At 41.3% G+C, this 22,927-nt stretch overlaps 1 protein-coding gene and 1 long non-coding RNA gene across 2 annotated transcripts in view; one reads left to right on the forward strand and one right to left on the reverse strand.

Annotated features, from left to right (window-relative positions):
• Nucleotides 1-21,340, forward strand: part of Cd80 (CD80 molecule) — a 28,517-nt gene extending 7,177 nt beyond the window's left edge. The window contains exons 3-7 of the mRNA XM_027936153.2: nucleotides 6,445-6,762; nucleotides 10,535-10,816; nucleotides 14,255-14,353; nucleotides 15,964-16,073; nucleotides 20,072-21,340. Coding sequence (XP_027791954.1) covers nucleotides 6,445-6,762; nucleotides 10,535-10,816; nucleotides 14,255-14,353; nucleotides 15,964-16,031 — 767 coding nt within the window. The 3' untranslated portion in view covers nucleotides 16,032-16,073; nucleotides 20,072-21,340. The remainder of the gene's footprint in view (nucleotides 1-6,444; nucleotides 6,763-10,534; nucleotides 10,817-14,254; nucleotides 14,354-15,963; nucleotides 16,074-20,071) is intronic.
• LOC139706717 (uncharacterized) lies at nucleotides 17,913-19,080 on the reverse strand. Its single transcript, XR_011708347.1, has 2 exons — nucleotides 18,993-19,080; nucleotides 17,913-18,311 (listed from the first exon to the last, which is right to left on the reverse strand). It is a non-coding gene; the product is annotated as an uncharacterized lncRNA (long non-coding RNA).
• Nucleotides 21,341-22,927: the final 1,587 nt, after the last annotated feature.

Raw genomic sequence — 22,927 nt, forward strand, 5'->3', positions numbered from 1 at the left:
CAAGACCCTGTTTCAGAATAAAAAATAAGAAGGGTTGGGCATGTGGTTCACTGGTTGAGCACCCTTGGGTTCAATTCCTGGTTCACAAAACATAAACAAACAAACAAATAAACAAATAAATAATAAGGTCTATGTAGCATCTTACAGCAGACAGAGTGCTTGCCATCTGGTGCCATGATCACTGTGATGATTATGTGAAGTGGAGAAGATAGTGTGCCCATTTTACAGAAAGGATACCCAAGGCCCAAAGAGTTTAACAGGCTTGTTCATTGCCTAGCCATGCATTCGGGAAGTATTCTTGGAGCACGTGGTAGGCCAGGCCCTGATGTAACACTACAGTTAATGGCAATGAATGAAGCAAAGCCCCTGCTTTCATGGCCCATAGGTACTTACATGTCACATGTATATATACCTGTAAATAGATAGTCCCCATGCAAATAGACATCAGCTGGAGACAAGCTTGAAAAGAAATAAATCAGGGCAAGAGACTAAAGAGTGGCAGGACTGACGGAGCCAGGGAGTACGGAGCTGTTGGGGAGATTCAGAGAAGGCCTCTCCCACAGGGGACACCAGGGAATACCTGCATAACGTGACCGCTGAGCCATACGGATCTCAGGACAAGACTCTGTGTCCTAGAACGTCTTGGGCACTATGAGAAGTTTTCCACCGAATGTTTCATTTAAATCCTCAGCCTGCTGTGTGGGGCTATGTTGAATGACATCCATGTACAATGACGTCCATGACACAGCGAGGTTTCAGTTACCTGACTTCCCTTCAGAGTCATCGATGCAGGCAAAACCCTTCGGAAACGTCTCAACCGTTTTCTCATTACTCTGCATGCATGTGGAGTGGAGCCCCTGAGCACGGGGTGCCAGGCTCCTGTGGGAATTTCCAAATTGCCCAGAAGATTTTCTTTGTTCCTCTTTTTAGTCTGGTTCTTCCTCAGACCGGTGCTGGTGAGCAGAGGCCCTCGGCTGGGAATGTGGAGCTGCCCATTGAGGGTGCACCATGACCTTTTCATACCCACGCATCTCCTCTGACGGCTGGACAAAAACTTCTTACAAACTATCATTGAAATATGAGGGATTCACTTTCAGTTATGATTTCTCTTTTGCTCACGTTATCACATGAGAATCAGTTAGAAATACTGGATTCTTTGGGGGTGGGAACAAGAAGTTCAACAGGGAAAGACCCCATTATTGGGGGCCCAAATTGACTGAGCTGCTTTCTGTTATGGTATTAGTCTGACTCATAGCAAGACCAGAATCCTTTATATCCGACATGACCCCTGAGTGACAAAAAGAACCAGAGGATTGAACTGGGTAAGCAGAGGGGGAGATTTAAATAAAAAAAAAAAAAAAAAAAAAAGGAAACTCTTACAGAAGAACTTCTCTATATGTCCTTGGGACTTTTCTATTTATAGCATTGAATTGAGTTAGATTTTACCATGATCCTGAGAAGTGGGTATCATGCCCACTTTCCACTTAAACAAGCAGATCAATCAGGAAGTGGCTGAGCTGGGACTAGTCAATGAGAATGCACAGCCCATGCCCCTTCTACATGCTGTTTTGCTTCCCTTATGTCCCTAAGGGTGCCCAGGTATGTACCTTGACCTTTAACTATTACATCCTCATTATGAAATTGCTCCCCTTAAGTTTATCTCTTCATTTCCTCCCCTTTCAGTTATATTCCCTAAAGCAGGGACTGGTAGTGTTCAGGGCAGTCACCAAACTGGGGAGCCTTAGCTCATTTTGAGTCACCTCACTTCCCTATGAAAATACCCACTGTCATAAAACCCTCTTCCTGTGATGGAGCCACTTCCATCCAGTCTGGTAGACGCCTGAGAGTGGCAGTGGTATGGCCTTCACACAAGGATCTGGGTGGCTCCAGGGCTCTAAGGCAAGGAAGGCCCAGCAAGACCCAAGACTACGTGATCGCTCTGGGTCAAGGGGGCTTGTTCCAAGAGCTTGGGCTCTAGAGGGACACTGCTTTTAGGTACTGCATAATACAGGAAGAGCGATCATGCTTTCTGAATGAAAAAATCAAAAACATAGACTGATAGGGAATTTTGTGCTATCCATGAGGGCTAGGAGCTAATGAGAGGATGGAGTTGGGACACTAGCATGTTGGTATTTCTAGCATATGCTGATGGGGAAGTGAGCAGAATATTTAAAATGGAGCCTTCAGAGCAAATGCAAGCTATAGGGTAACTGAATGCATGGATTGCAGACAGCCGAGAGCAGTAGCAACAGGAGAGGACCCGCTTAGGGTAGCTGAAGGGGGAAGAAACAGTCCCATGGGGGACTGGACCATGTCTGATGATGAGGACAGTCATCTCAGTCCAGAGCCATGGGACCAACCTAAGCATGGAAAGAAAAGGGCTTTTTCTTAAAGCAAAACAGCTACAGCTAGGTGGCAGTGCCAGGGCAGGGTGGGGACAGTGTCAACTTACTCATCTTGAAACTCAGGCCTAAAAGCGGGGAAAGCGATAAAAAAGAGAGTGCCTTGAAAGGCTGGGGCCAGAAAGAAATAGATGTGTACCACCAGAGCCATTTCATTTCCTGAGCTTCATTTTCTCATCTGTAAAACAGGGTCACCAGAATGAATAATTGTGGAAGTCCCTTCCAGATCTTACATTCCTAATGGTGACTTCCTTGTCCCCTGGACAGAGCACATTATTCAGTCTTTGTTGCACTTCTGTCCAGGTCTCCTAAAGTCTGTCTTCCTTCTATTAGGACCAGTAGACTACCTGCCTCACTGTGTGTTCCTGCCCGTGTCCCACACTCCTGCCATAGGTGGTCCTTGAGAAGATGCCTTTCTATATTTTCGAATGCTCAAGATATGTCATCATATGGAGAGATAGGGAAAGGGAAGATTCTGGATAATTCTTTGCAGGTGACATCCTTGGAAAAGAGCTACCAGTTTGGTGGGATATTGGATTAGATGGCATGTATGGGTGGAAAAATAGGCAATTTATTTGTCCATATAGTCAATAGTATATCGAAGTTAGGAGGTGACTGCTAAAGTATTGAATTCAATTTTAAGCTGAGTAAATAGGAGATAAGGGAGATGACAGCTCAGCTCTCCTAAACCAGTCACACAGCAGATGTCAGGTGCAATGGCATTTCCTGTCTCAACCCGGACTGTGTAAGGAGGAAAGTGAAAGTACTCAAAACCAGGTCAGTATTGGACAGGTAGAGGAACTTGCAGGAGAACTGAGAGAGGAAATAACTATCCTCAGATATCTACAGTCTCATTACATAAGAAGAATGAGGTGTGTTTTGTAAACAGACTTCAACTCAGAGCAAAGCAAAGCCTCCTGGGTCCAACTGCCAAAGATGGAAATAGGATGAGAAGTTAGTAAATTCCCCTTCCCATGGAGAAAGGAAACAGGATTCATATTTGGTGATTGCCTAGGCACTGAATTGCTATTAAACCATCTCATCTAATCCTTGTGATTATGATTGAGCAAACTGGAATTCAGAGAGGTTAAGTAAATTGCTTAAGGTCACATAGCTACTGTAGAGTTTATTGAACACCAAAAAGCCAGTGTCTTTTTCATACCTACTTACTTACAGACCTCTCTATGAGGATTATATTTATATCTACACTTAGGATTATATTTAAGATCTTGCTCAGTCCTGAGAGCTTCAGATTCTAAATCAGGGTGGGGTGGGATGGTACGCACTTGTAATTCCAGTGACTAGGGAGGCTGAAGCAGGAGGATCACAAGTTCAAAGCCAGCCTGAGCAACTTAGCAAGGTCCTAAGCAACTTAGTAAGACCCTGTCTCAGCATAAAAAAAAAATAAATAAATAAAATGGGCTGGGGATGTAGTTCAGTGGTTAGGCACCCCCTGGGTTCAGTCCCTGGTATCAAAAATAAATAAAACCAGTCAAGTGAAAAGAGGAAGAATCAAGGTGTGTGATAAGGTGACAGATGAAGGCTTTATTCCTAGATAAGACAATGAAGTCACATGAGACAGAGTCTTTAGCTCACCTAACCTGCATAAAAACCCTATCCTTGTTAGCTGGGTGACACACACCTGTAATCCCAGCAGCTCAGGAGGCTGAGACAGGAGCGTCTTGAGTTCAAAGACAGTCTTAGCAAAAGGCGAGGCACTAAACAACCTCAGTGAGACCCTGTCTTTAAATGAAATACAAAATAGGGCTGGGGATGTGGCTCAGTGGTCAAGTGTCCCTCAGTTCAGTTCCAGGTACCCGCCCCCTCAAAAATCCTCCATCCTTGGATTCTCCCTTGGTTACAAGATTAAATGAGTGTGTGTTTATGTGTAAATGTGTGTGTGCAGCACTGTACCACATACAGTGGGAGGAGAGGGCATGTAAAAGAAATGAGAGGGGAAAAGCAGGGACTCCAATGGTTCAGTTTTTTACAGAAAGAATATTCCTTGCTTCTCAGGGCAGTGGCATTTCAAAATTACCTAAGCAAGTGACCAGGGAACAGAGACAAGAAGAAGACCTTCTGCAAGTGGGCTTCTTGGTGTTTTATGTCTGGGTGCCATGACAAACACCTGTAATCCCAGACACTTAGGAGCCTGAAACAGAAAGATCACAAGTTCAAGACTAGCCAGCTTCAGCAACTTAGTGAGACCCTGACTCATCATAAAAATTGAAAGGACGAAGGACTGGGAATACACCTCAGTGGTAAAGTTTCCCTGGGTTCAATCCCCAGTACCAAGAAGAAAAAGATAAAAGGATATCATTTATTCTAAAAAGATATGTTACTTTGGCCCATGAAGAGTGCTTTTGGTAATTGTTTTCCGTGCTGGTGATTGAATCCAGGGCCTTTGCTTGATAATTGTACATTCTACTATTGAGTTATACCCTTAGCCCTCAAGAGTATACTTCTCTTCCTCCTCCCCCTCTTCCCTCTCCCTCCCCCTCCCCCTCCCCCTCCCCTTCCCCCTCCCCCCTCCTCCTCTTTCTTCCCCTCCTCCTCCTTGTTCTTCCTCTTCCTCCTCCTTTTCTTCTCCTCCTCCTCCTTGTTCTTCCTCTTCCTCCTCCTTTTCTTCTTCTCCTCCCCCTCTGTCTCCTCCTCCTCCTCCTTCTTCTTCTTCAACTTAGGGTCTCGCTATTTGGCCCATGCTGGCCTTAAACTCCTGGACTCAAGGGAGCCTCCTGGCTCAGCCTCATGAGTAGCCAGGACTGCAGGCACATGTCATCACACCTAGCAGATAGTATAAAGTAGGTAATGTGAATGCCGTTGGTTCTTATTTTTTGCAGTAATTATGTTCTACAAATTGCCATACCAGGGTGGGGATGTGGCTCAGTGGTAGAGTGCTTTCCTAGCAAGTGCAAGGCCCTGGGTTCAATCTCTAGCACCGAAAAAAAAAAAAAAAAAAATTCTATGACCACTGCATTAGCAAATACTGACCTGAACCACTGCTCCCAGGGGAAATGCAGGGAGCCTATAGTAACAGCACAAGCATCAACTCATCAGCTCTTGTATTATATGTGTTTCTTTGGAAGACCCCTTATTGAACAGATGTTGTTGGTTTACTAACACTGGACTCCCAGCCAGCAGCATTATTACCCAAGTCCAAGAGAAGCTTATTTCACATTTATTTTCTCTGTAAGGTGCGACACAGCCTTTTGGGCTTAGGCATACCAGATTGCACTTCCACACTGTTTTGGGGCCATTTGGGGGGAAAGTGGAATTGGGGACTGAACCCAGGGTGCTTTACCACTGAGCCACATCCCTATCCCTTTTTATTTTTTAATTTTGCGACAGGGTCTTGCTAAGTTACTGAGGGCCTGGCCAAGTATCTGAGGCTGATGACGGGGGATGTAGCTTTAGTGGTAAAGCACCCCTGGGTTCAATCTCCAGTAAGGAAAAAAAAAAATAGAACTACTATATGATCCAGCAATTCTACTTTGGGTATGTATCCAAAAGAATTGAAAACAGGGTCTTGAAGAGATATTTGCATGCCCATTTTCATAATAGCACTATTCACAATAAATAGCCAAGAAGTGAAAGAAACTAGGTGTCCATTGACAGATGAATAGATTGAAAAATGTGGTTTGTATATTTAGTGAGATATTATCTTCAATCCTTACAAGGGAATGAAGTCTTGTCATATGACATGACATGGATGAACCTTGAGGGCATTAGGCCAGCCAAAAGGACAAGCATTGTATGGTCCCACTTATATGAGCACATTAGTCAAATCCATAGAAACAACGGTAGAATGCTGATTACCAGGGCCAAGGGAAAGGGGAAAGGATGGTGGTGTTCAAGGGGGACAGAGATTACGATCTGCAAGATGAAACACTCTGCAAACAAACAAACAAACAAAAAACCCAAACTGGATTCTCTCATCATGTTTTCTCTTTAGGTAACAATGATCTGAGTTCTGTTGCTGTCTGCCCATGTAAGAATCTATATTTAGTAAAAATAAAACCTTGTTGTCTTTGTCTCTCCTTAGGCATTAGCCAGGTGACTAAGACAGTTCAAGGAATGGCAAAACTGTCCTGTAACTACAACATCTCTGTTGACGAGCTATCAAGAGTTCGCATTTACTGGCAAAAGGAAAACAAAATGGTGCTGAGTGTCATATCTGGGAGAGTACAGGTGTGGTCCCAGTACCAGAACCGGACCATCCCTGAAATCACTAACAACCTCTCCCTGGTGATCTTGGCCCTGCGCCTGTCAGACAGGGGCACATATACCTGTGTGGTTCAGAAGACTGAAAAAGGGTCTTTCAGAGTGGAACACTTGACTTCTGTGATGCTGTCTATCAAAGGTAGGTGATTTTTTTCTAAGCTGATAGATCCTCCCCCGCCCCTGGTTTTTGTTTTGTTTTGTTTTTGTTTTTGTTTTTTAATTGGTACTCAACCAGATTCTTTACAGTCTTTTTTTAAAAAAAAAAAAAAAAAAAAGACTGATTGATTCTTAATGCCCTAAAAGACACTATGTCTATTGTTTCAAGCGGAAATTTTACCCAAAAGGGATGTATAGTATTTCATTTTCTTCTTAGGGTCCGTCTGCAGTGTTTCAGTGCACCCTCACTGATTTCTCAAAATGGAAATATCTGTTAGTGTGCATTTCTTGTACTCTGACAACCCAAAGTCACGGCAATCATCCTGGGCAGTGTAATGGCTTCTGAGTCTCAGGAGGGCGTCTTTATTCTCGTGTAGCTGTGCTATTAACTGCACCTGAGCAGGCCATATGTGCTGTAGTGCCTCATCGGAAAAGAGAAAAGAGCAACGCAGGCATGGTTTTCAGATTGTATCTGAACACCTCGTACAACGGCTACCTTACTATTGTAATCTAACATTTTCAGAATGATAACTTACTGAATATTTGAAACTCCCATCTAACAGCCCCTCCTGTGAAGTTAGAGGTTAGAGAATTGGTTTGATGAGTCACTCCTGCCCCAGAAAGAAGCCTTATTTATACCCTTAGTGTGAAGGGCTAATATGGCTTATATTGGATAGAAAGGAATGTTCCTTGGTCACAGTTTCTACAGGACACTGATGCAGCCCACGTCCTTGTTGAGAAATGACAGCCTCAGCTATTTCCTCGCACTTGAAATTCAAATAATTCTTTTAATTTCTGGGCACTTAAAGCTTTGTGAAAACCAAACCTTATACTTACTAAAATGTAATGATGAATCTTGATCATAGATGACTTTGGCAGATTCTTAGTGAATTCCTCACTGTTCTTCCCCACTTCAGTCATTAGCTATGAATCCTTTTCTGTGGCAATCAGATTACACCTAAAGCTTAGGGGGTAAGCCAGAGGACATGGAATTATCTTACACCTCACTCTGTTTTTTCTGCTTGTTGTTGGAGTAAATGGTTATATGATGATGTGGTCTGAGGAGGACTAAGAAGCTCTCCTCTTCCAAAATGCATTAATTCCTGAAATACTCATCTTTATAGTGCTCCTGAGAGTTTCACCATTTCTCCCAGAAAAGCCCAGTTAAAAGTGAAACTGTGTGACCTGTGGGAGGTGGCACCACAAACATATTAGCCTGCACACTAGTTAATTACATTAGGCACATGGTCCTCTAACAGAATGCTCATAGAGAAGCAGAGTCAAAGAAAAGACAAAGAAGTTCGGGTGCAGTAGCTCACACCTGTAATCCCAGCTGCTCAGAAGGCAGAGGCATGAGGATTGTGAGTTCAAAGCCAGCCTCAGCAACTTAGCAAGACCCTCTTTCAAAAAAAAAAAAAAAGAACTAAGGATGTAGTGGATGTTGCACAGCAGTTAAGTGCCCTTGGGTTCAATCTCTTGTACAAAAAAAAAGAAAAAAAAAAGGAAAGAAAGCTGAGCATGGTGGTGCACACCTGTAATTCCAGCTACTTGGGAGGCTGAGGCAGGAGGATGACAAGTTCCTGGCCAGCCTTAGCAACTTGAATGGGACCCTGTCTCAAGATAAAATAAAAACCTTGGAATGGAACCACCCTTTGACCCAGCTATCCCATTCCTCAGTTCATACCCAAAGGACTTAAAATCAGCATACTAGACCCCGTCGTGGTGGCGCACGTCTATAATCCCAGCAGCTCTGGAGACTGAGACAGAAGGGTCATGAGTTCAAAGCCAGCTTCAGAAAAAAGTGAAGCACAAAACAATTCAGCAAGACCCTGTCTCTAAATAAAAAATACAAAATAGAACTAGGGAGGTGGCTCAGTGGTCGAGTATCCCTGAGTTCAGTCCCTGGTACCAAAAAAATAAAAATTAAATTAAATTAAAAATCACCATACTACAGTGACTCAGCCACATCAATGTTTATAGCAGCTTAATTCACAATAGCTAAATTATGGAACCAACCTAGATGCTCTTCAACAGATGAATGGATAAAGAAAATGTGATATATATACACAATGGAATAGTATTCAGCTTTAAAGAAGAATGAAATTATGGCATTTGCAAGTAAATGAAGCTGGAGAATATTATGCTAAATGAGATAAACCAAACCCACCAAACCAAAGGCCAAATGTTTTCTCTGATAAGCAGATGCTGATCCATAATGTGGGGGCCGGGCAGAGTGGTGAAATTAGGGAAGAATGGAGGAACTTTGGACTGGGGGAGGGGAGAGAGGGAAGGGGAAGACTGTGGGGGTGGGAAGGATGGTGGAATGAGATGGACATTATTACCCTATACACATGTATGATTACACAACCAGTGTGACTCTGTACCATGTACAGCCAAAGGAATGAGAAGTTGTGCTCCATTCATGTATGATGTGTCAAAATGCATTCTACTGTCATGTACAACTAATTAGAACAATTTTTTAAAAAGTAAAAAAAATAATAAAATAAAAAAGGCTGGGGATGTAGTTCAGTCCTTGCTAGCATGTGAGAGATCCTGGGTTCAATTACCAGCACCACATACACACATACAAAAAAAAAAAAAAAAAATCCAAGAAGGGGAAGAGAAAACCTTTTAGGGAGGGCAGGCTCTGGTGGCAGATTACAGTAGAAGACCAAGGACAGCAAAACATGAGATTAATGGTGTCCTGGAATGGGGGTGGAGAGACATCAGTTAAAAGAAAACAAAAAGGGAAAAGTGACCTACTTCACCCAGAACCATTCTGAATTTTCTAAATTGTGTCCATTGAAGTGGTATTTTGCAAATGTTTATATGTCTGTAAACCATCTGACTTCGAATAATTTAGAATATGATTTATTTGATTTGTTATTCCAGGTTATAACCCATGTCATAATGATGTGAAAAGAAACAAATGTATGAAAGTAATTATTTGGTCTTATGGATAAATTAACAAGTAGGAAATAACAATAATGCCAACTAAAAATGGCTCAGGAGGGTGGTGGCTTTACCAAATAAACAGATTAAATAGAAGAGAGGTATTTTTTTACTTCAAGTGACAGAAAAAAAGGGATAGCAAGGACAAAGCTCTGGTGTCAGGAAAACCTGAATGCAGACCCCAGTTGTTACCTCCCAGTTTTGATTTCTCCAGATCTCAGTTTATTATTTATAACACAGAAAGTATATTAGGTTACATCTTATAAACATTCAACCTTTTAATTGTATATTTTTTAAAGGACAAGGTCTTGCTGCTTTGCCCAAGCTGGCTTCCAACTCCTGGGCTCAAGTGATCCCTCTGCCTCAGTTTCCCCAGTAACTGGGACTATAGGTGTGCACCACTGTGTATTGCTTGATATCTGACCTTTTTTGATCTATATGTACCTTTTAGTGTTGCTGTGAAGACAAAATAAGATAATGTCCAGACCTAAGTGAATAGAGCTCAATAAATGTTTGCTATTTTTTCTGTTTGCCTCTAACAATCACAAGTACTCTGTCAACATTTAGTCACATGAACCTATTTCTTTCTCTAAGTGTCTTCTGATCTCCATCAAAAGTGGTGAAAAAATGGATACAACCAATTCAAATTGAAGTCTTTGGATTATACACAGCTATTAATGACTTATGAGGAGTTGCAAATTATATCTCATTTTATCATTCTTAATAAAACTAAATAATTGACCAAGAATATAAAGCCATATGCCTAGATATCTGACTCTAGTTCTATCCTGTTCTTTCTTTAGCTGACTTCCCTACCCCCAGCATAATAGACTTTGAACATCCATCTCCTGACCTTAGAAGGATAACATGCTCCACCTCTGGAGGATTTCCTAAGCCTTATCTCTTCTGGTTGGAAAATGGAGAAGAAGTAAAAGCTGTCAACACTACAGTTTACCAAGATCCTGAAACTGAGTTGTACACTGTTTACAGCAACCTGGATTTCAATGTCACGAGCAACCACAGCTTTGTGTGTCTCGTCAAGTATGGAGACTTATCAGTGTCACAGATATTCAACTGGGAAAAACGTAAGCCACCTTTTCCTGGGGATATTTTACTGCATGGAATCTGAAAAGAACTCAGCCAGATATGCTTTAGATCAAACTTACTGATAGTAATTTTACAGTCATTTTAGACACACAAGTTAGGCTATTATGTCTTGTTAAGTTTATTGCACAAAGTGTGATGATAATGTTCCTAGAATAAATATTCTAAAATTTATATACTTAATAACTGCTATTTATCAGGTAGTCGTTGTAGGTGAGTTATTGTAATAATATTGTTTTTATTAAAATCACTAAAATTTGCCTGAGCATGGTGGCACACACCTGTAATCCTGTGACTGTGAGCCAAGAGGATCTCAAGTTCAAGGCCAGCCTCAGCAACTTAGTGAGACCCTATGTCAAAATAAAAAAATAAAAAGGGCTGGGGAGGTAGCTTAGTGGTAGAGAGGCTTTGGGTTTAATACCCAGAACCAGAAATAAATAAATAAAGCAGTAACATTAGTATTTCTTTGGAATTTCCTTCAGGGTTCTGGCATTTTCTTTTAGAGCAGCCTACCTCAATGGTTCCATGGTAAAAATCTTTGTCTTTTGTGACTGAATGTGCTTAATAGGAACTACTGGTTCATTCAGAACCAAGTCTGATAAAAAATGTGAATGATTAAAAAATTTGTGGGCAATACTATAGAATTCTCTTTCCCTAAGAAATGAGATTATCTGAAAATATAAAATGAAAAAGTTGGGTTTAGAGGTATGTTAAACCCATGTAGGTTATCACAGGAGAACTCAAATACTTGAAATTCATTTTCTAACTCATATGGCTAACCATAACAGAGGACCATTGGGATCCTCCCCCAACCATATACCAATATACCAATGGGTATATGTGACATTTTAGGACAAAGGTTGCCAAAAAATTTTATGAAAAGAGTCAGATAGTAAATATTTCAGACTTTACAGGTCACACAGTATCTTCTGCAATAGCTCAGTTCTGCTGCTGTACATAAAGCAGCATTGACATGTCAATGAGTGACATGACTGTATTTGAATAAAACCTTATTTAAAATAGGTGGTAGTCCAGATTTGGCCCAGGCACTGTTGCTAGCTAATGTGTAGGTTTTGTCTTTGTGGTTGGAGAACTTTAGAGTATAAACATCTCAAATTTCACTAACTGGGCTGCAGGCATCATTTAGAGTTGAGTTGAAAGTAAATAATGCATTTGTATGTGGTCAAGGGTAACCATATAAACATAAATAGGTTAGGTGTGTATAGTTCATAAAAATGTTATGGGTTAATGTGAGTAAACCTTTGCTATAAGAATACCTGATCTGGCATACTACAGCGATGCAGCCAATTCAATGTTTATAGCAGCTCAATTCATAATAGCTAAACTGAGGAAACAGCCTAGATGCCCTTCACTAGATGGATGGATAAAGAAACTGTGATATATATACATCATGGAACACCACTCAGCCTTAAAGAAGAGTGAAATTATGGCATTTATGGGTAAATGGACAGAGTTGAAGAATATCATGCTAAGCGATATAAGCCAATCCCAAAAAACCAAAGGCCAAATGTTTTATCTGATCAGTGGATGCTGATCCACAATGGGCAGGGGGCATGGAAAGAATGGAGGAACTTTGGATTGAGCAGAAGGGAGGGAAGGGAGGGAGAGGAGAGGAGAGGCAGAGTGTGTGGGGGAAGATGGTAGAATGAGATGAACATTATTGCCCCTATGAATGGGTATGATTGCAAGAATGGTATGACTCTACACCACCATGTACAATCAGAGAAATGAAAAGTTGTGCTCCATTTGGGTAAAAACATAATAATAAAAGTAATTAAAAATCCAATAATTAATTAAACAGATTGGGTATATAGATTTTTGTAGTCTAGACCTGCCAAATTTGTTAAACCTTGATAAACTGGAAAGAGGTAAACTGGGGACCCCCACTCATGGTGTCTAAGAAGCTTTAGGCTCAGGTGTCCCGGCTCAGTGTGCTCTTGCTTCTGAGTCTGCACCTGTGGTGTGTCGACAGCTTTCTAATAGCATCCAGGCAGGGCCAGTAGACTGCTGCCAGGTATGGTTCCTTCTTTCCCTCACTCCCACAAGGTCCCTCAAGGCTAAATGAAGCTCCCAGGTGGGTGTGAATGGCTTCTGAGAGGAAGCCAGGTGTGAGCCAGAGGCTGTGAAATTCCAGAATCCCAGGATAACCCGGTGGGCGGGTGAAGGCCTCTTTGTTATTTTGTGTGTCTTTCTGGATGACAGAGGCCTACCTTGATAATACCTTGATGTCTCCTTGTAATGTGGTATTTAACCAAAAAAAAAGAAGAAGAGCCAACTTTCCCTAATCTGTCATTAGTAGGTATGCTGTGATCAGAAACACATTCTAGAATAATGACTGTAGCAGCAATGTGTAGGAATTGTTACAGCCTAACACACCTGAGACAGCAGAGACAGTTTGGAGGATACTAAGTAGGAAATGAGAAAAGTCCAAACTAAAGCAGTCCCTGCGAGAGATTTGGGAAAAAGCAATCAGCACCAGAGGTACTGTGTATACAAAAGCCCAGGATGGTAGGCTACTGGGAAGTGAATACCAAGAAAACATATCATGCATGGAGATAACTGATGGTGGCACTCACTGCCCTGGTGAATACAGGTGGCAGATGTGCTTTCGGAAAGAATATAGTGAGTTCCGTTTTAATCAGGTGGAGAAGCCGACCTCCAACCATCTCGTCAGGCCCCAAAACTACAAAATCTGGAGCTTGGAAATCAGATCAGAAATATGATAACACATGGCATTTCAAGCCTTGGGAATGGATGAGATCATCCAGGAGGACTGCCATCCCAGACAGTAGTATGTGTGGGAAGAGAACATGCTAAGAGAAAGGTAGAAAGCAGGACAGAACTAGAGAAGGAGAAATAAAGTATATGTAGAATGGGACATCAGCTAAGTATTAGTAGGAAGACGTAGTGATGAAGACAAAATGCCTTTTACAGTATCTCCTCAGACTCTTTCCTTTTTTGTGGGGGATGGGGTACTAGGGATTGAAGCCAGGGGCACTTTATCACTGAGCTGCAAACTCAGCCCTTCTTATTTTTTATTTTGAGACAGGATATCTCTAATGCCAAGGTTGGCTTCAAACTTGCCAACCCCCTGCCTCAGCCTCCCGAGTCGCTGGGATTACGGGAGTACACCGCACCAGGCATTAGACTCTTTCTTTTGCTCACTTAGCTCAGTAAATGCAAAAGTTCAAACTGTCCTTCTCATATTCAGTGCCTGACATCTGAAGATTAGTTGCCCTCAGTATGTGTCTGATTGAAGAATTATACAAGAAAGTTGTTAGCAGCTGTGTCTTGGTGAGGTGACGAGGCACAGAAGTGAATAATTCTCCTCGTGTGCATATAGAAGAGGACAGGATGGAAATCAAGCTGTAGTGAACATTTTTCTTTTCCCTCCACAGCCAAGGAAGATCCTCCTGATGATCAGCTCTGGAAGAGAAAGATCCTAATCCCAGTGTGTGTAGGCATCACTGTAATACTTGGGACCTGTTTCATTTGCAGTAAGTAACTACCTTTATATCATCATGATCTCAATTCCTGGAAGCCCAAACTCTATTAGTGTGTTTCAGCATCTCTCTGTCATTTTAGCCTATTCTCTTCTTGTTATGGTTTGGATGTGAGGTTTCCCCCAGAAGCTCATGTATGAAACCATGCAAGAAGGTTCAGAGGAGAAATGATTGGGTTGTAAGAGTCTTAACTCAAATAGTCATTTAGTCCCTTGATAGGGATTAACTGAGTGGTAACTAAAGTGTGGCTGGAGGGGGTGGGAATTGGAGCATGGCTTGGGGAGTCTGTCTCTGCTTCCTGATCATCACATGAGCTGCTCCACTCTGCCACACTGTTCCTCCATGATGTTCTACTTCCTCTTGAGCCACAAGGAATTGAGCCAGCCTTCTATGGACTAAGACCTCTGAAACCATGAGCCCTCAAATGAACCTTTCCTCCTCTACAATTGTTCTAGTCAGATCTTTTTAATCACAGCAGTGAAAAAACACTTCTCATGTTTGAGCAAGTCTATGATAACTTCAATGTCTTTTTTAACTTGTCTCAATAAGTTATTTTCATTCTCTGCACAAATATTTTTGATACCTACTATGTACCTGGCACTTTCCTAGGTGCTGGAGTTAACAAAGACAAGAAGTCAGTGCCCTTAATATGCATTCTACCATGGCCCTTTTATTTTCCCTAATTTTGTATTTTCTTGGAGATACTGAGGCTTGCTAACTAATTTGAAAACATATCCAGTGCTAATTGATATTTTTAATCTTTGGTTTGGAGTTAGAGGAAAGGCAGAACATCAAGATTTCAAGGGCAAGAGTTATTTTCTTGAAGGACGACAAGATGCACTAATGAAGTTGAGAAACTACGTGGCCACAGTTGCTCACCGATGCTCAAGTCTTCAGAACACATTTTTGGATAAAAGATGAGGAAAAGTGGTTGATGAAAATACGTGTAGTATATTTTACTCTAGGAATTTAAACTTGTGGCCTTTGACACATTCTGCCTTAGATCTCTGTGATTAAATGAAGAGGAACTGCTAGGCCAAAGCTATAGCTGTAATTACCAGCAAGGGATTCTGAAACTTCCTGGAGTTGAAATCACACACACTGAGTGAAGAAAATTAGAAGACCACCTTCTGCTGATTTTTCTAGCTTTCAGCACACTCACAAAAATGTCAATGCTCAGAGAAAGTCAAAAGTGACTGTGTTATGAGCAAATTACTCCATGGGTGGGACTCAAGAGTATTTCAAATACAAACTATTCAACCTTACCCTCTAATTCAGGGATCCTCATTCTGAGCACTATTACTATCAACATTTTGGGCCGAATAATTCTTTGTTTTAGAGTGCTGTTCTGTATCCTAAAGGATGTTTAACAACTTGCCTAGCCTCTACTCACTAGGTGCCAGGAGCACCTTTGCCCGGGTTGTGACAACCAAATGTCTTTTTTGAAGTATTACCAAATGTCCTCTGGTGGGAGAGGATGAAGTTCCCCCTGGTCTAAGAACCACTGCTCTAGATCTAAGGCAGTCTGAAGTCTTGCTGAAACACACAGCCATGATTTAAGGTAGACTTAATATCATTTTTATTGTTCATGTTTATCTCCCAAGTACTACGCATGCGCATGCAGAGAAGGAATGAGGAAGGAGTTGAGATGAGGACGACAGCCCGCATTTAAAGAGGACCTGCAGAAGCCTGAGGCTAAACATAATATGAAAAGGTAGCTTCCTCTAGCTCTTCTCTACCCTGTGGGACATATGGGATGGTGCTGATCTGAGGCACTCTTTCTTCCTCTTAGTAGCAAAAGTGAGCTCTTTTATTTACTACCTCACCTCAAAAACTTTATTCATATTACTCTAAATAGATTTCATTCAAAATGAAAAATAAAAGCCCCCCTCTCTTCCTTTGAAGGTGCTATTCTGCCATCTTGAATTTTTTTTTTTTTTTTTTTTTTTGTGGTGTTGGGGATTGAACCCAGGGCCTTGTGCATGCAAAGAAAGCACCCTACCAACTGAGCTACATCTCCAGCCTGAAATCTTCTCCTCTTGTCAGCCAACTCAGTATCTTTATTTATAAAACTCCTGAGCTAACTTCTTATTCCAATCATTCATTTTCCCTATATGTCTCACTTTTCGTGGACACAGATTGGGGTCAGTTCGTACTGACGTGATCACATCTTCCTTGATTTCTCTGCCTCTTCCTGACAGACTCATCCTTCTGAACAATCACTCAGCCAAATTACATCAAGAATTATTCTGCCATGTCCTTTGCTCACTTAAAAACTCAGAAGAGACCCCAATGCCTACAGGAAAAGTTTTGAAACTTTTAACTCTACACGCCAGCTGATCTCTTCAGTCTAAACATCCTCAGTACTTACCAGTGTTCACATAGCCTCATTTCCAGGCACTAGATGCTAGTGAATGGAGTTCAAGACTTTTAGATCTGTCTTAGTGACTCTACACACAGGAGGAAATCACTATCTAGGATCTGGAATATTCTTTCTTTTAAAGGAAATTTAGCTTTTGTGAGAGTTACACTGTTGACTATCAATTTGGTGTTCTCCTAAAAGACAGTGGTCTTTTAACATTGGAACATTGAAATCTTTACTGATATCAGGTGTAGGGTATTTATAACACTCATGTTTAGCTTTAACTTATGAAGTTTCAGGTAATCCCTGCATGAGAAATGAGAACCTGTAGAATTTCCTTTAAAAATAAAGGAAAATGAAAAACCCCTTAGGTTTTTCAAAAGCACCATTTCTTTTTTTTTGGTAGTAGGGATTGAACCCAGAGGTGCTTTACCACTGGGCTACATCCCCACCTCTGCCCTGTACTTTTTTTTGAGAAGGGTCATGCTAAGTTGCTCCAGGCCTCTCTAAATTGCTGAGGCTGACCTTGAACTTGCTATCCTCCTGCCTCAGCCTCTCAAGACATTGGAATTGCAGATGTGTGTTAACATGCCCAGCCTACCATGTCATCCTAGTCTTATAAAAATCTCTATGAGCTACTCAGGAGGCCGAGGCAGGAGGATCACAAGTCTGAGTCCAGCTTTAGCAACTTAGTGAGACTCTGTCTCAAAATGAAAAATAAAAATGACTAGGGATTCTTGTCCATGTCCCACACGGGCTGTGAAATTTGGGTTTTCTCTGTGTGGAACGGGCTGGCTGCGAAATAATGCTAAGAAAAGAATGCAGCAAAAAAATCACCCTACACAGAAAGTAGTTTTAAAAAGTGAGGATGTGATGACTCTGCAACCCTAGGGGTCCTGCTTCCACACTGGGGAGAGAGACAGAAGAGCCCACATTTGCTTTATTTATACAAGAGGGCTTCTTCAAAGGTTTTCCATGGAATGTTCTTTCGCCAAATAAGGTAGGAGGTGAGCTGTCCAAGCCCAGTGGGCATGCCAACTCCAGAGCTACAGGGCAGCCTCCCTAGCCAACCAAAGACTGAGGTCACAAAGTGCTTTGCTTAATCCATTAAGTGGGGGAAGCCTGTTGCAATGGGCAAAGGTGTGACATATGCAGTCGAGGGGAGAAATAAAGAATGTCTATGCGCTAATGCCCTTTTCAATGCTTTATTCACTCAAATTATTCAATACAATTTCACTCTATAGGTTCTTAATCAAGAAAATGACAATCCTTAATGCTGAGCCCTGCAATAGACATAATCAATCCAAAACAAATAATTCTAAGTTCATTCTAAGCACTGCAAACACACTTAATCATGACAGACTCATTACACACATTCCCTCTGCATGCTAAGCTCAAGTGCCAGATCTAAAGTCTCAAGCCTTAGGCCTTAAGTCCAGCAGATGCACATTCACTCAGGCCACAGTGATCAGGTCAGGAACCAATGGAGGCTTCTCCTGGGGTGGAGCTGATGACCCACTGAGGAGAGGGTTGTAAGGAGAAGTCACCAGGGTCAAGATATGGCTGTAGAGTTTGAGAGTGGTGAGGATGCTGCAGAGGATCAAGCAGATGATGAGAAGAGTTGGGATGTCAGTCCAGGTCCTCATCTGGCTCTCCAACATGTGGGCATCAGTGTCGGCTGACTAAATGTCTGTTCATTTGCTCCATCATTTATGCTAAATTTTGGGGCTTCTACCCACCCTTTCATTCCCTATCAGCCATTACCAGATTTCTCAGTGATGTCTTTTATTCTAGGGTCAGGACATCTGGTCTGGTGGTTTCTGCCCTGATCTCTCGCCTCTGACTTTATCAGGACGAAAGTAAATGACAGGGACTTCACTCTGAGTTTTATCAGGGTTGTGGAAAGTGACTTATCAGGCTATGCCTGATGACAACATTGGAGGGCTCTGAGGCTTGTGTGGTGGGGACTGCTGTTTTATTTTAAAATGGAGTTACTTAGGCTAAGGCCCTTCTTAGGTTAAGGTCAGCCTTACAAAGCCACAAAATGACTTGCCATGCCAGACCAAAATCTCCTTGGTTCCAAGGCCGAATGGAGGCTTTTCAAATAGCTATGGGTGGCCCCACACAGGGGATTGTCACCAGCCGTTCTTATAGTCAGAGAAGTAGTTAGATTCAATCAAATCCATTTTATTAATGCTCATCACACTTCAACACACACATCCTAATTCTAAGTCCTAACTGAGTCTATACCCAAGGGTCCCAGATGCTCACCTATGCTAGAACTCGACCCAGGCCGGAGGAGTCTGGTGCAGGTGGGGTGGCGAAAGCAATGGAGGTATCTCAGTCCTATCAGCCCCACCAGCTCACAGAATTCTAGGTTTTTAAAGCCCTCATTCAGCTGTGTCTCCAGATGTTAGCTGGGTGGCGTCTGGGGTGTACCTGGTTACACCCTGGGTGTATCCTCTTACATCACTAACTTAAGTCTATCTAAGTTCTGCAGTTCACATTACATCATTGGCACACTGCTTACAGTCACTCAATATTTAATCAATAATCAGTATAGTTAATAATCAATTCTCATAATATTTCTGGTACTCATATCAGGGATGAAGCTCCGTGGTAGAGCACTCCTGGGTTTTGTCTTCTGTACCACAAAATAAATAAATAAAATAAAAATGTCTTTGAGCAATATCTTTCTATTTCTATTTTATGGGGAGAAACCCCAGACTCCCAGAGGTGAGTGATTTGGCTGAGATTATACAGAGAAGGAGCTAAAGCAGGGCTCAAACCGGACTTTAAGCTCCTTTCACTACATATTTCTCCAATCTTCCAAACACTTACCCTGTTTTCTTTTTATTTCAGTGTATTGCTCATTTCTTGATACTGAAATCTGTCCTTTCCCCCCAAGAAGATCCAATAACTACCACATGGTTTTGAGAATTTGGCCTCTGAAATTCTGTATAGCCTAGAATTTATTTTCATGTCTTATACCCTTTACAGACTTCTACCTATGGAAAAGGGCAACCATGTCTAATGCCTCTTTGCCCCCACACAGAAGAGTCTTGATCAATAGCATTTGATTGTTTAGTGTAACTGCTTTAATCAACACTTGCTTGACCATATATTTCATGTGGAGAAAATTAGTCTAGTTCTAAATTCTCTCATACTTCCAAACTTCCTTCATATTCTTTAGCTATTAAGATTTATATCTATAATATTACCTCAAGCTACCTTTGAGGTTAAAAATTAATAGTAATAATTACCTTGAGATTAAAAATGCACAATTTATTTTTTTTCTCCCTTGCAAATTTAGGGCTTAGAAAACTCATTTATTTATTTTGTTTCCTCAGGTTCCACCTCCGTTTGGGTGAGGTAGCTCTGGTGACCTTGATGAGCTCAGCCTGAATTTTTTTTTTTTTTTTTTAATATTGAAGGCTGTACCACAAAACCTCATCCCCAGCACACAGACACGTCATCTTTTTCTGTTTTCATTTTTGAGACAGAGTGTTGCTGAGTTGCCCAGGCTAAACTTGAACTTGTGATCTTCCTGTGTCAGCCTCCCGGGTAGCTGGGTACAGACAATAAGCCAATGAGGCTGGCTCATTTAATATTATATTTTTTTCCTTTGTTGCTCTCCAACTTCCTCATCAGATTTCGGAGAAAACAGAAATATCCAAAATTAATTTCCTCTGATGTATGAGTGCATATCTTTTGTACCTCAAAGCAATAGTGAAGTTGGAGAGGGACAGTTTTAAGTCATAGTTTACTGGTTCATATTGGACTGATAAGGTTGATAAATGACAATTGACGAGTTTGACCTCATTTATAAAATGTTTTTAGAAAGTTCTCATTTAAAATGAGATTTTTTTTTTAAATAGTAAGCTATCTTCTGAGGTAATAATAATAGCCTTAAAAGTTGTGTTCCTTCTTGGTGTTCCTGGAGCCTATACAGAATTGAAAAGAAGAAAGTAGTCAACTGTGTTCCTATGTTACTTATAAGTCCTCTTTCCCTGAAACTGCCTTCCACTGGACCAGGAGTGGACCCAGCTAACACCGGGGCAGATATTCTCATCTGAAAATGGAACTGGAGAGCAAGATGACCAAGTTTCTCAAATGTGACTGGATTTAAGATGTTTCATTTTGGCAGCATTCTAATGGGGCCAGATTCTAGGAAACATGGGTACGCTTTTAAGTGGTTGCTTTCAGAACAAATCATTGAAAAAAATAAAGGTAGTGGGCTGACAAGAACTTAAGGTAAAGACTCAAACATCAAAAAATAAACAATAAAACTAAAAACACCAGGAGCTGCTGCTGCATTTAAGGTTTATAATCCTTAAATAATATCTTAAGGAAACCTCAAGAAGAAATTTGTAATATTTCAAATATAAATAATATATAAATTATATTAAGTTATTATTATTATACTTGATAACTGTGAAGGGTTATGGGAAATAATATGCCTACAAGACCAAGCTACACTGTCCTTCTGTTTTTCCCAGGGGCTGTCATGTAGGAATATTATTTTCCATAACTCTTCAAGCTCTATTTTTAAAAAGTTTTGCTTTACTTGTATTATTGTGATGTTTTTGTGATATGAATAAAAATATTTTTAAAAACAACTCTTTCCTTTTATAATTTCTACTTGAAAGATTTGATTTATATGTGACTGTGAATAAAACAACAACAGCTGGGAGCAGTGGTGCAGATCTATATTCCCAGCACCTCAGGAAGGCTGAGGCAGGAGAATCACAAATTCAAGGCCAGCTGCAGCAACTTAGCAGGACACTGTCTCAAAATAAAAAGTAAAAAGGACTAGAATGTAGTTCAGTGATAAAACACCCCTGGGACCAATCCTCACTACTAAATAATAAGGATAATAATAAAATTGAACAATGAACAGATTGGCTAACTGCCCCTTTGTCAGGAATTTATAAATGGGATAATTAAGCATCAGATCTCACAGGTTAATGGCTGACCCTTCAAAACAAATAGGTTCCAGAACAGGGAATAAAATGGATAAACTCTCCAGCCTTAATTCATGATCTGTTACTAAATGTTTTCCTTCTCCTCCACTTTTTTTTCTTTCTTTCTTTTCTCTTTTCTTTTTGCAATACTAGTGATTGAACCCAGGGGCACTCTACCACTGAGCTATATCCTCAACCTTTTATATTTTTTATTTTGAGACAGGGTCTCCTTAAGTTGCTGAGGCTGGGATTGAAATGTTAATGCCTTTAGAGCCCTTCCTCCACCCTTATCAAAATAACCTGCCCCCTCCCAATCTGTTGCTAAGATAACCTGTCCCTGGAATTGTCCCTCCCCTACAGGGAGTTATGAAGTTGTTAATTAATACCTCCAGGGCTGCTTCCTGCCTGGATCACTCCATTTGGCTCTTACCCCGCCCATCTGCTTCTCACCCTTCAGCTATCCCACCTGGGCCATCTCCTGAGCCTAGTCTTATATGTAGAAAAAGAGAACTAAGAGGGAAGAAGCGGGGAGATAGGGATATAGCTCAGTTGGTAGAGTGCTTGCAGTTGGTAGAGTGCTTGCAGTTGGTAGAGTGCTTGCAGTTGGTAGAGTGCTTGCACAAGGCTCAATCCCCAGCACCACCACCAAAAAAAAAAAAAAAAAAAAAAAAAAAGAGGGAAGAAGGTAGAACAAAGAAAGTCTAGGATGTATAACAGGGGCAGGACACCCTCATTTCTTGGTATACCAGGATACCAGCTCCCTCCTGGGAGAAACTGTGTTGCTCTCTTTTAAATAAACCCTGCTTTATATGCTTGCCTTGATGTTCTTCTCTAATGTTCAAACTTCAACATGTGAGGAAGTAGTTTTGTCACCAAAAACCGGTGCTATCAACATTACTATATCTGAGGTAATAATAGCCTTCCATAGGGCTTTCTTAGATCCCTAAAAGTGGCTCTGCCTCCATGGTATTTCTGGACCCTTCTGAAATCAACACAGAATTAAAAAGAAGGAAGTAGCCAACTTGTGTTGAAAGGATAAAAGAAATTGAAATTAAAATGTAAAGGACCAGGTTTTGTAAAGTTTCTAAGCTGCACTCAGAACCTGAAATTCCTGTGGCAGTTAAGATAATTCCCGGAACTGCCCATTAGATGTGTGTCGAAATACCCCCCCTTGACCACCTAGTTGCTTAATGACCCTGACCCGTGCAGCTCAGCACGTAAGCACCCCGGGGCCTAAACCAA

The sequence above is a fragment of the Marmota flaviventris genome, chromosome 8 (genome assembly GCF_047511675.1).
Source record: "Marmota flaviventris isolate mMarFla1 chromosome 8, mMarFla1.hap1, whole genome shotgun sequence".
In the NCBI taxonomy this organism is placed as follows: Eukaryota; Metazoa; Chordata; class Mammalia; order Rodentia; family Sciuridae; genus Marmota; species Marmota flaviventris.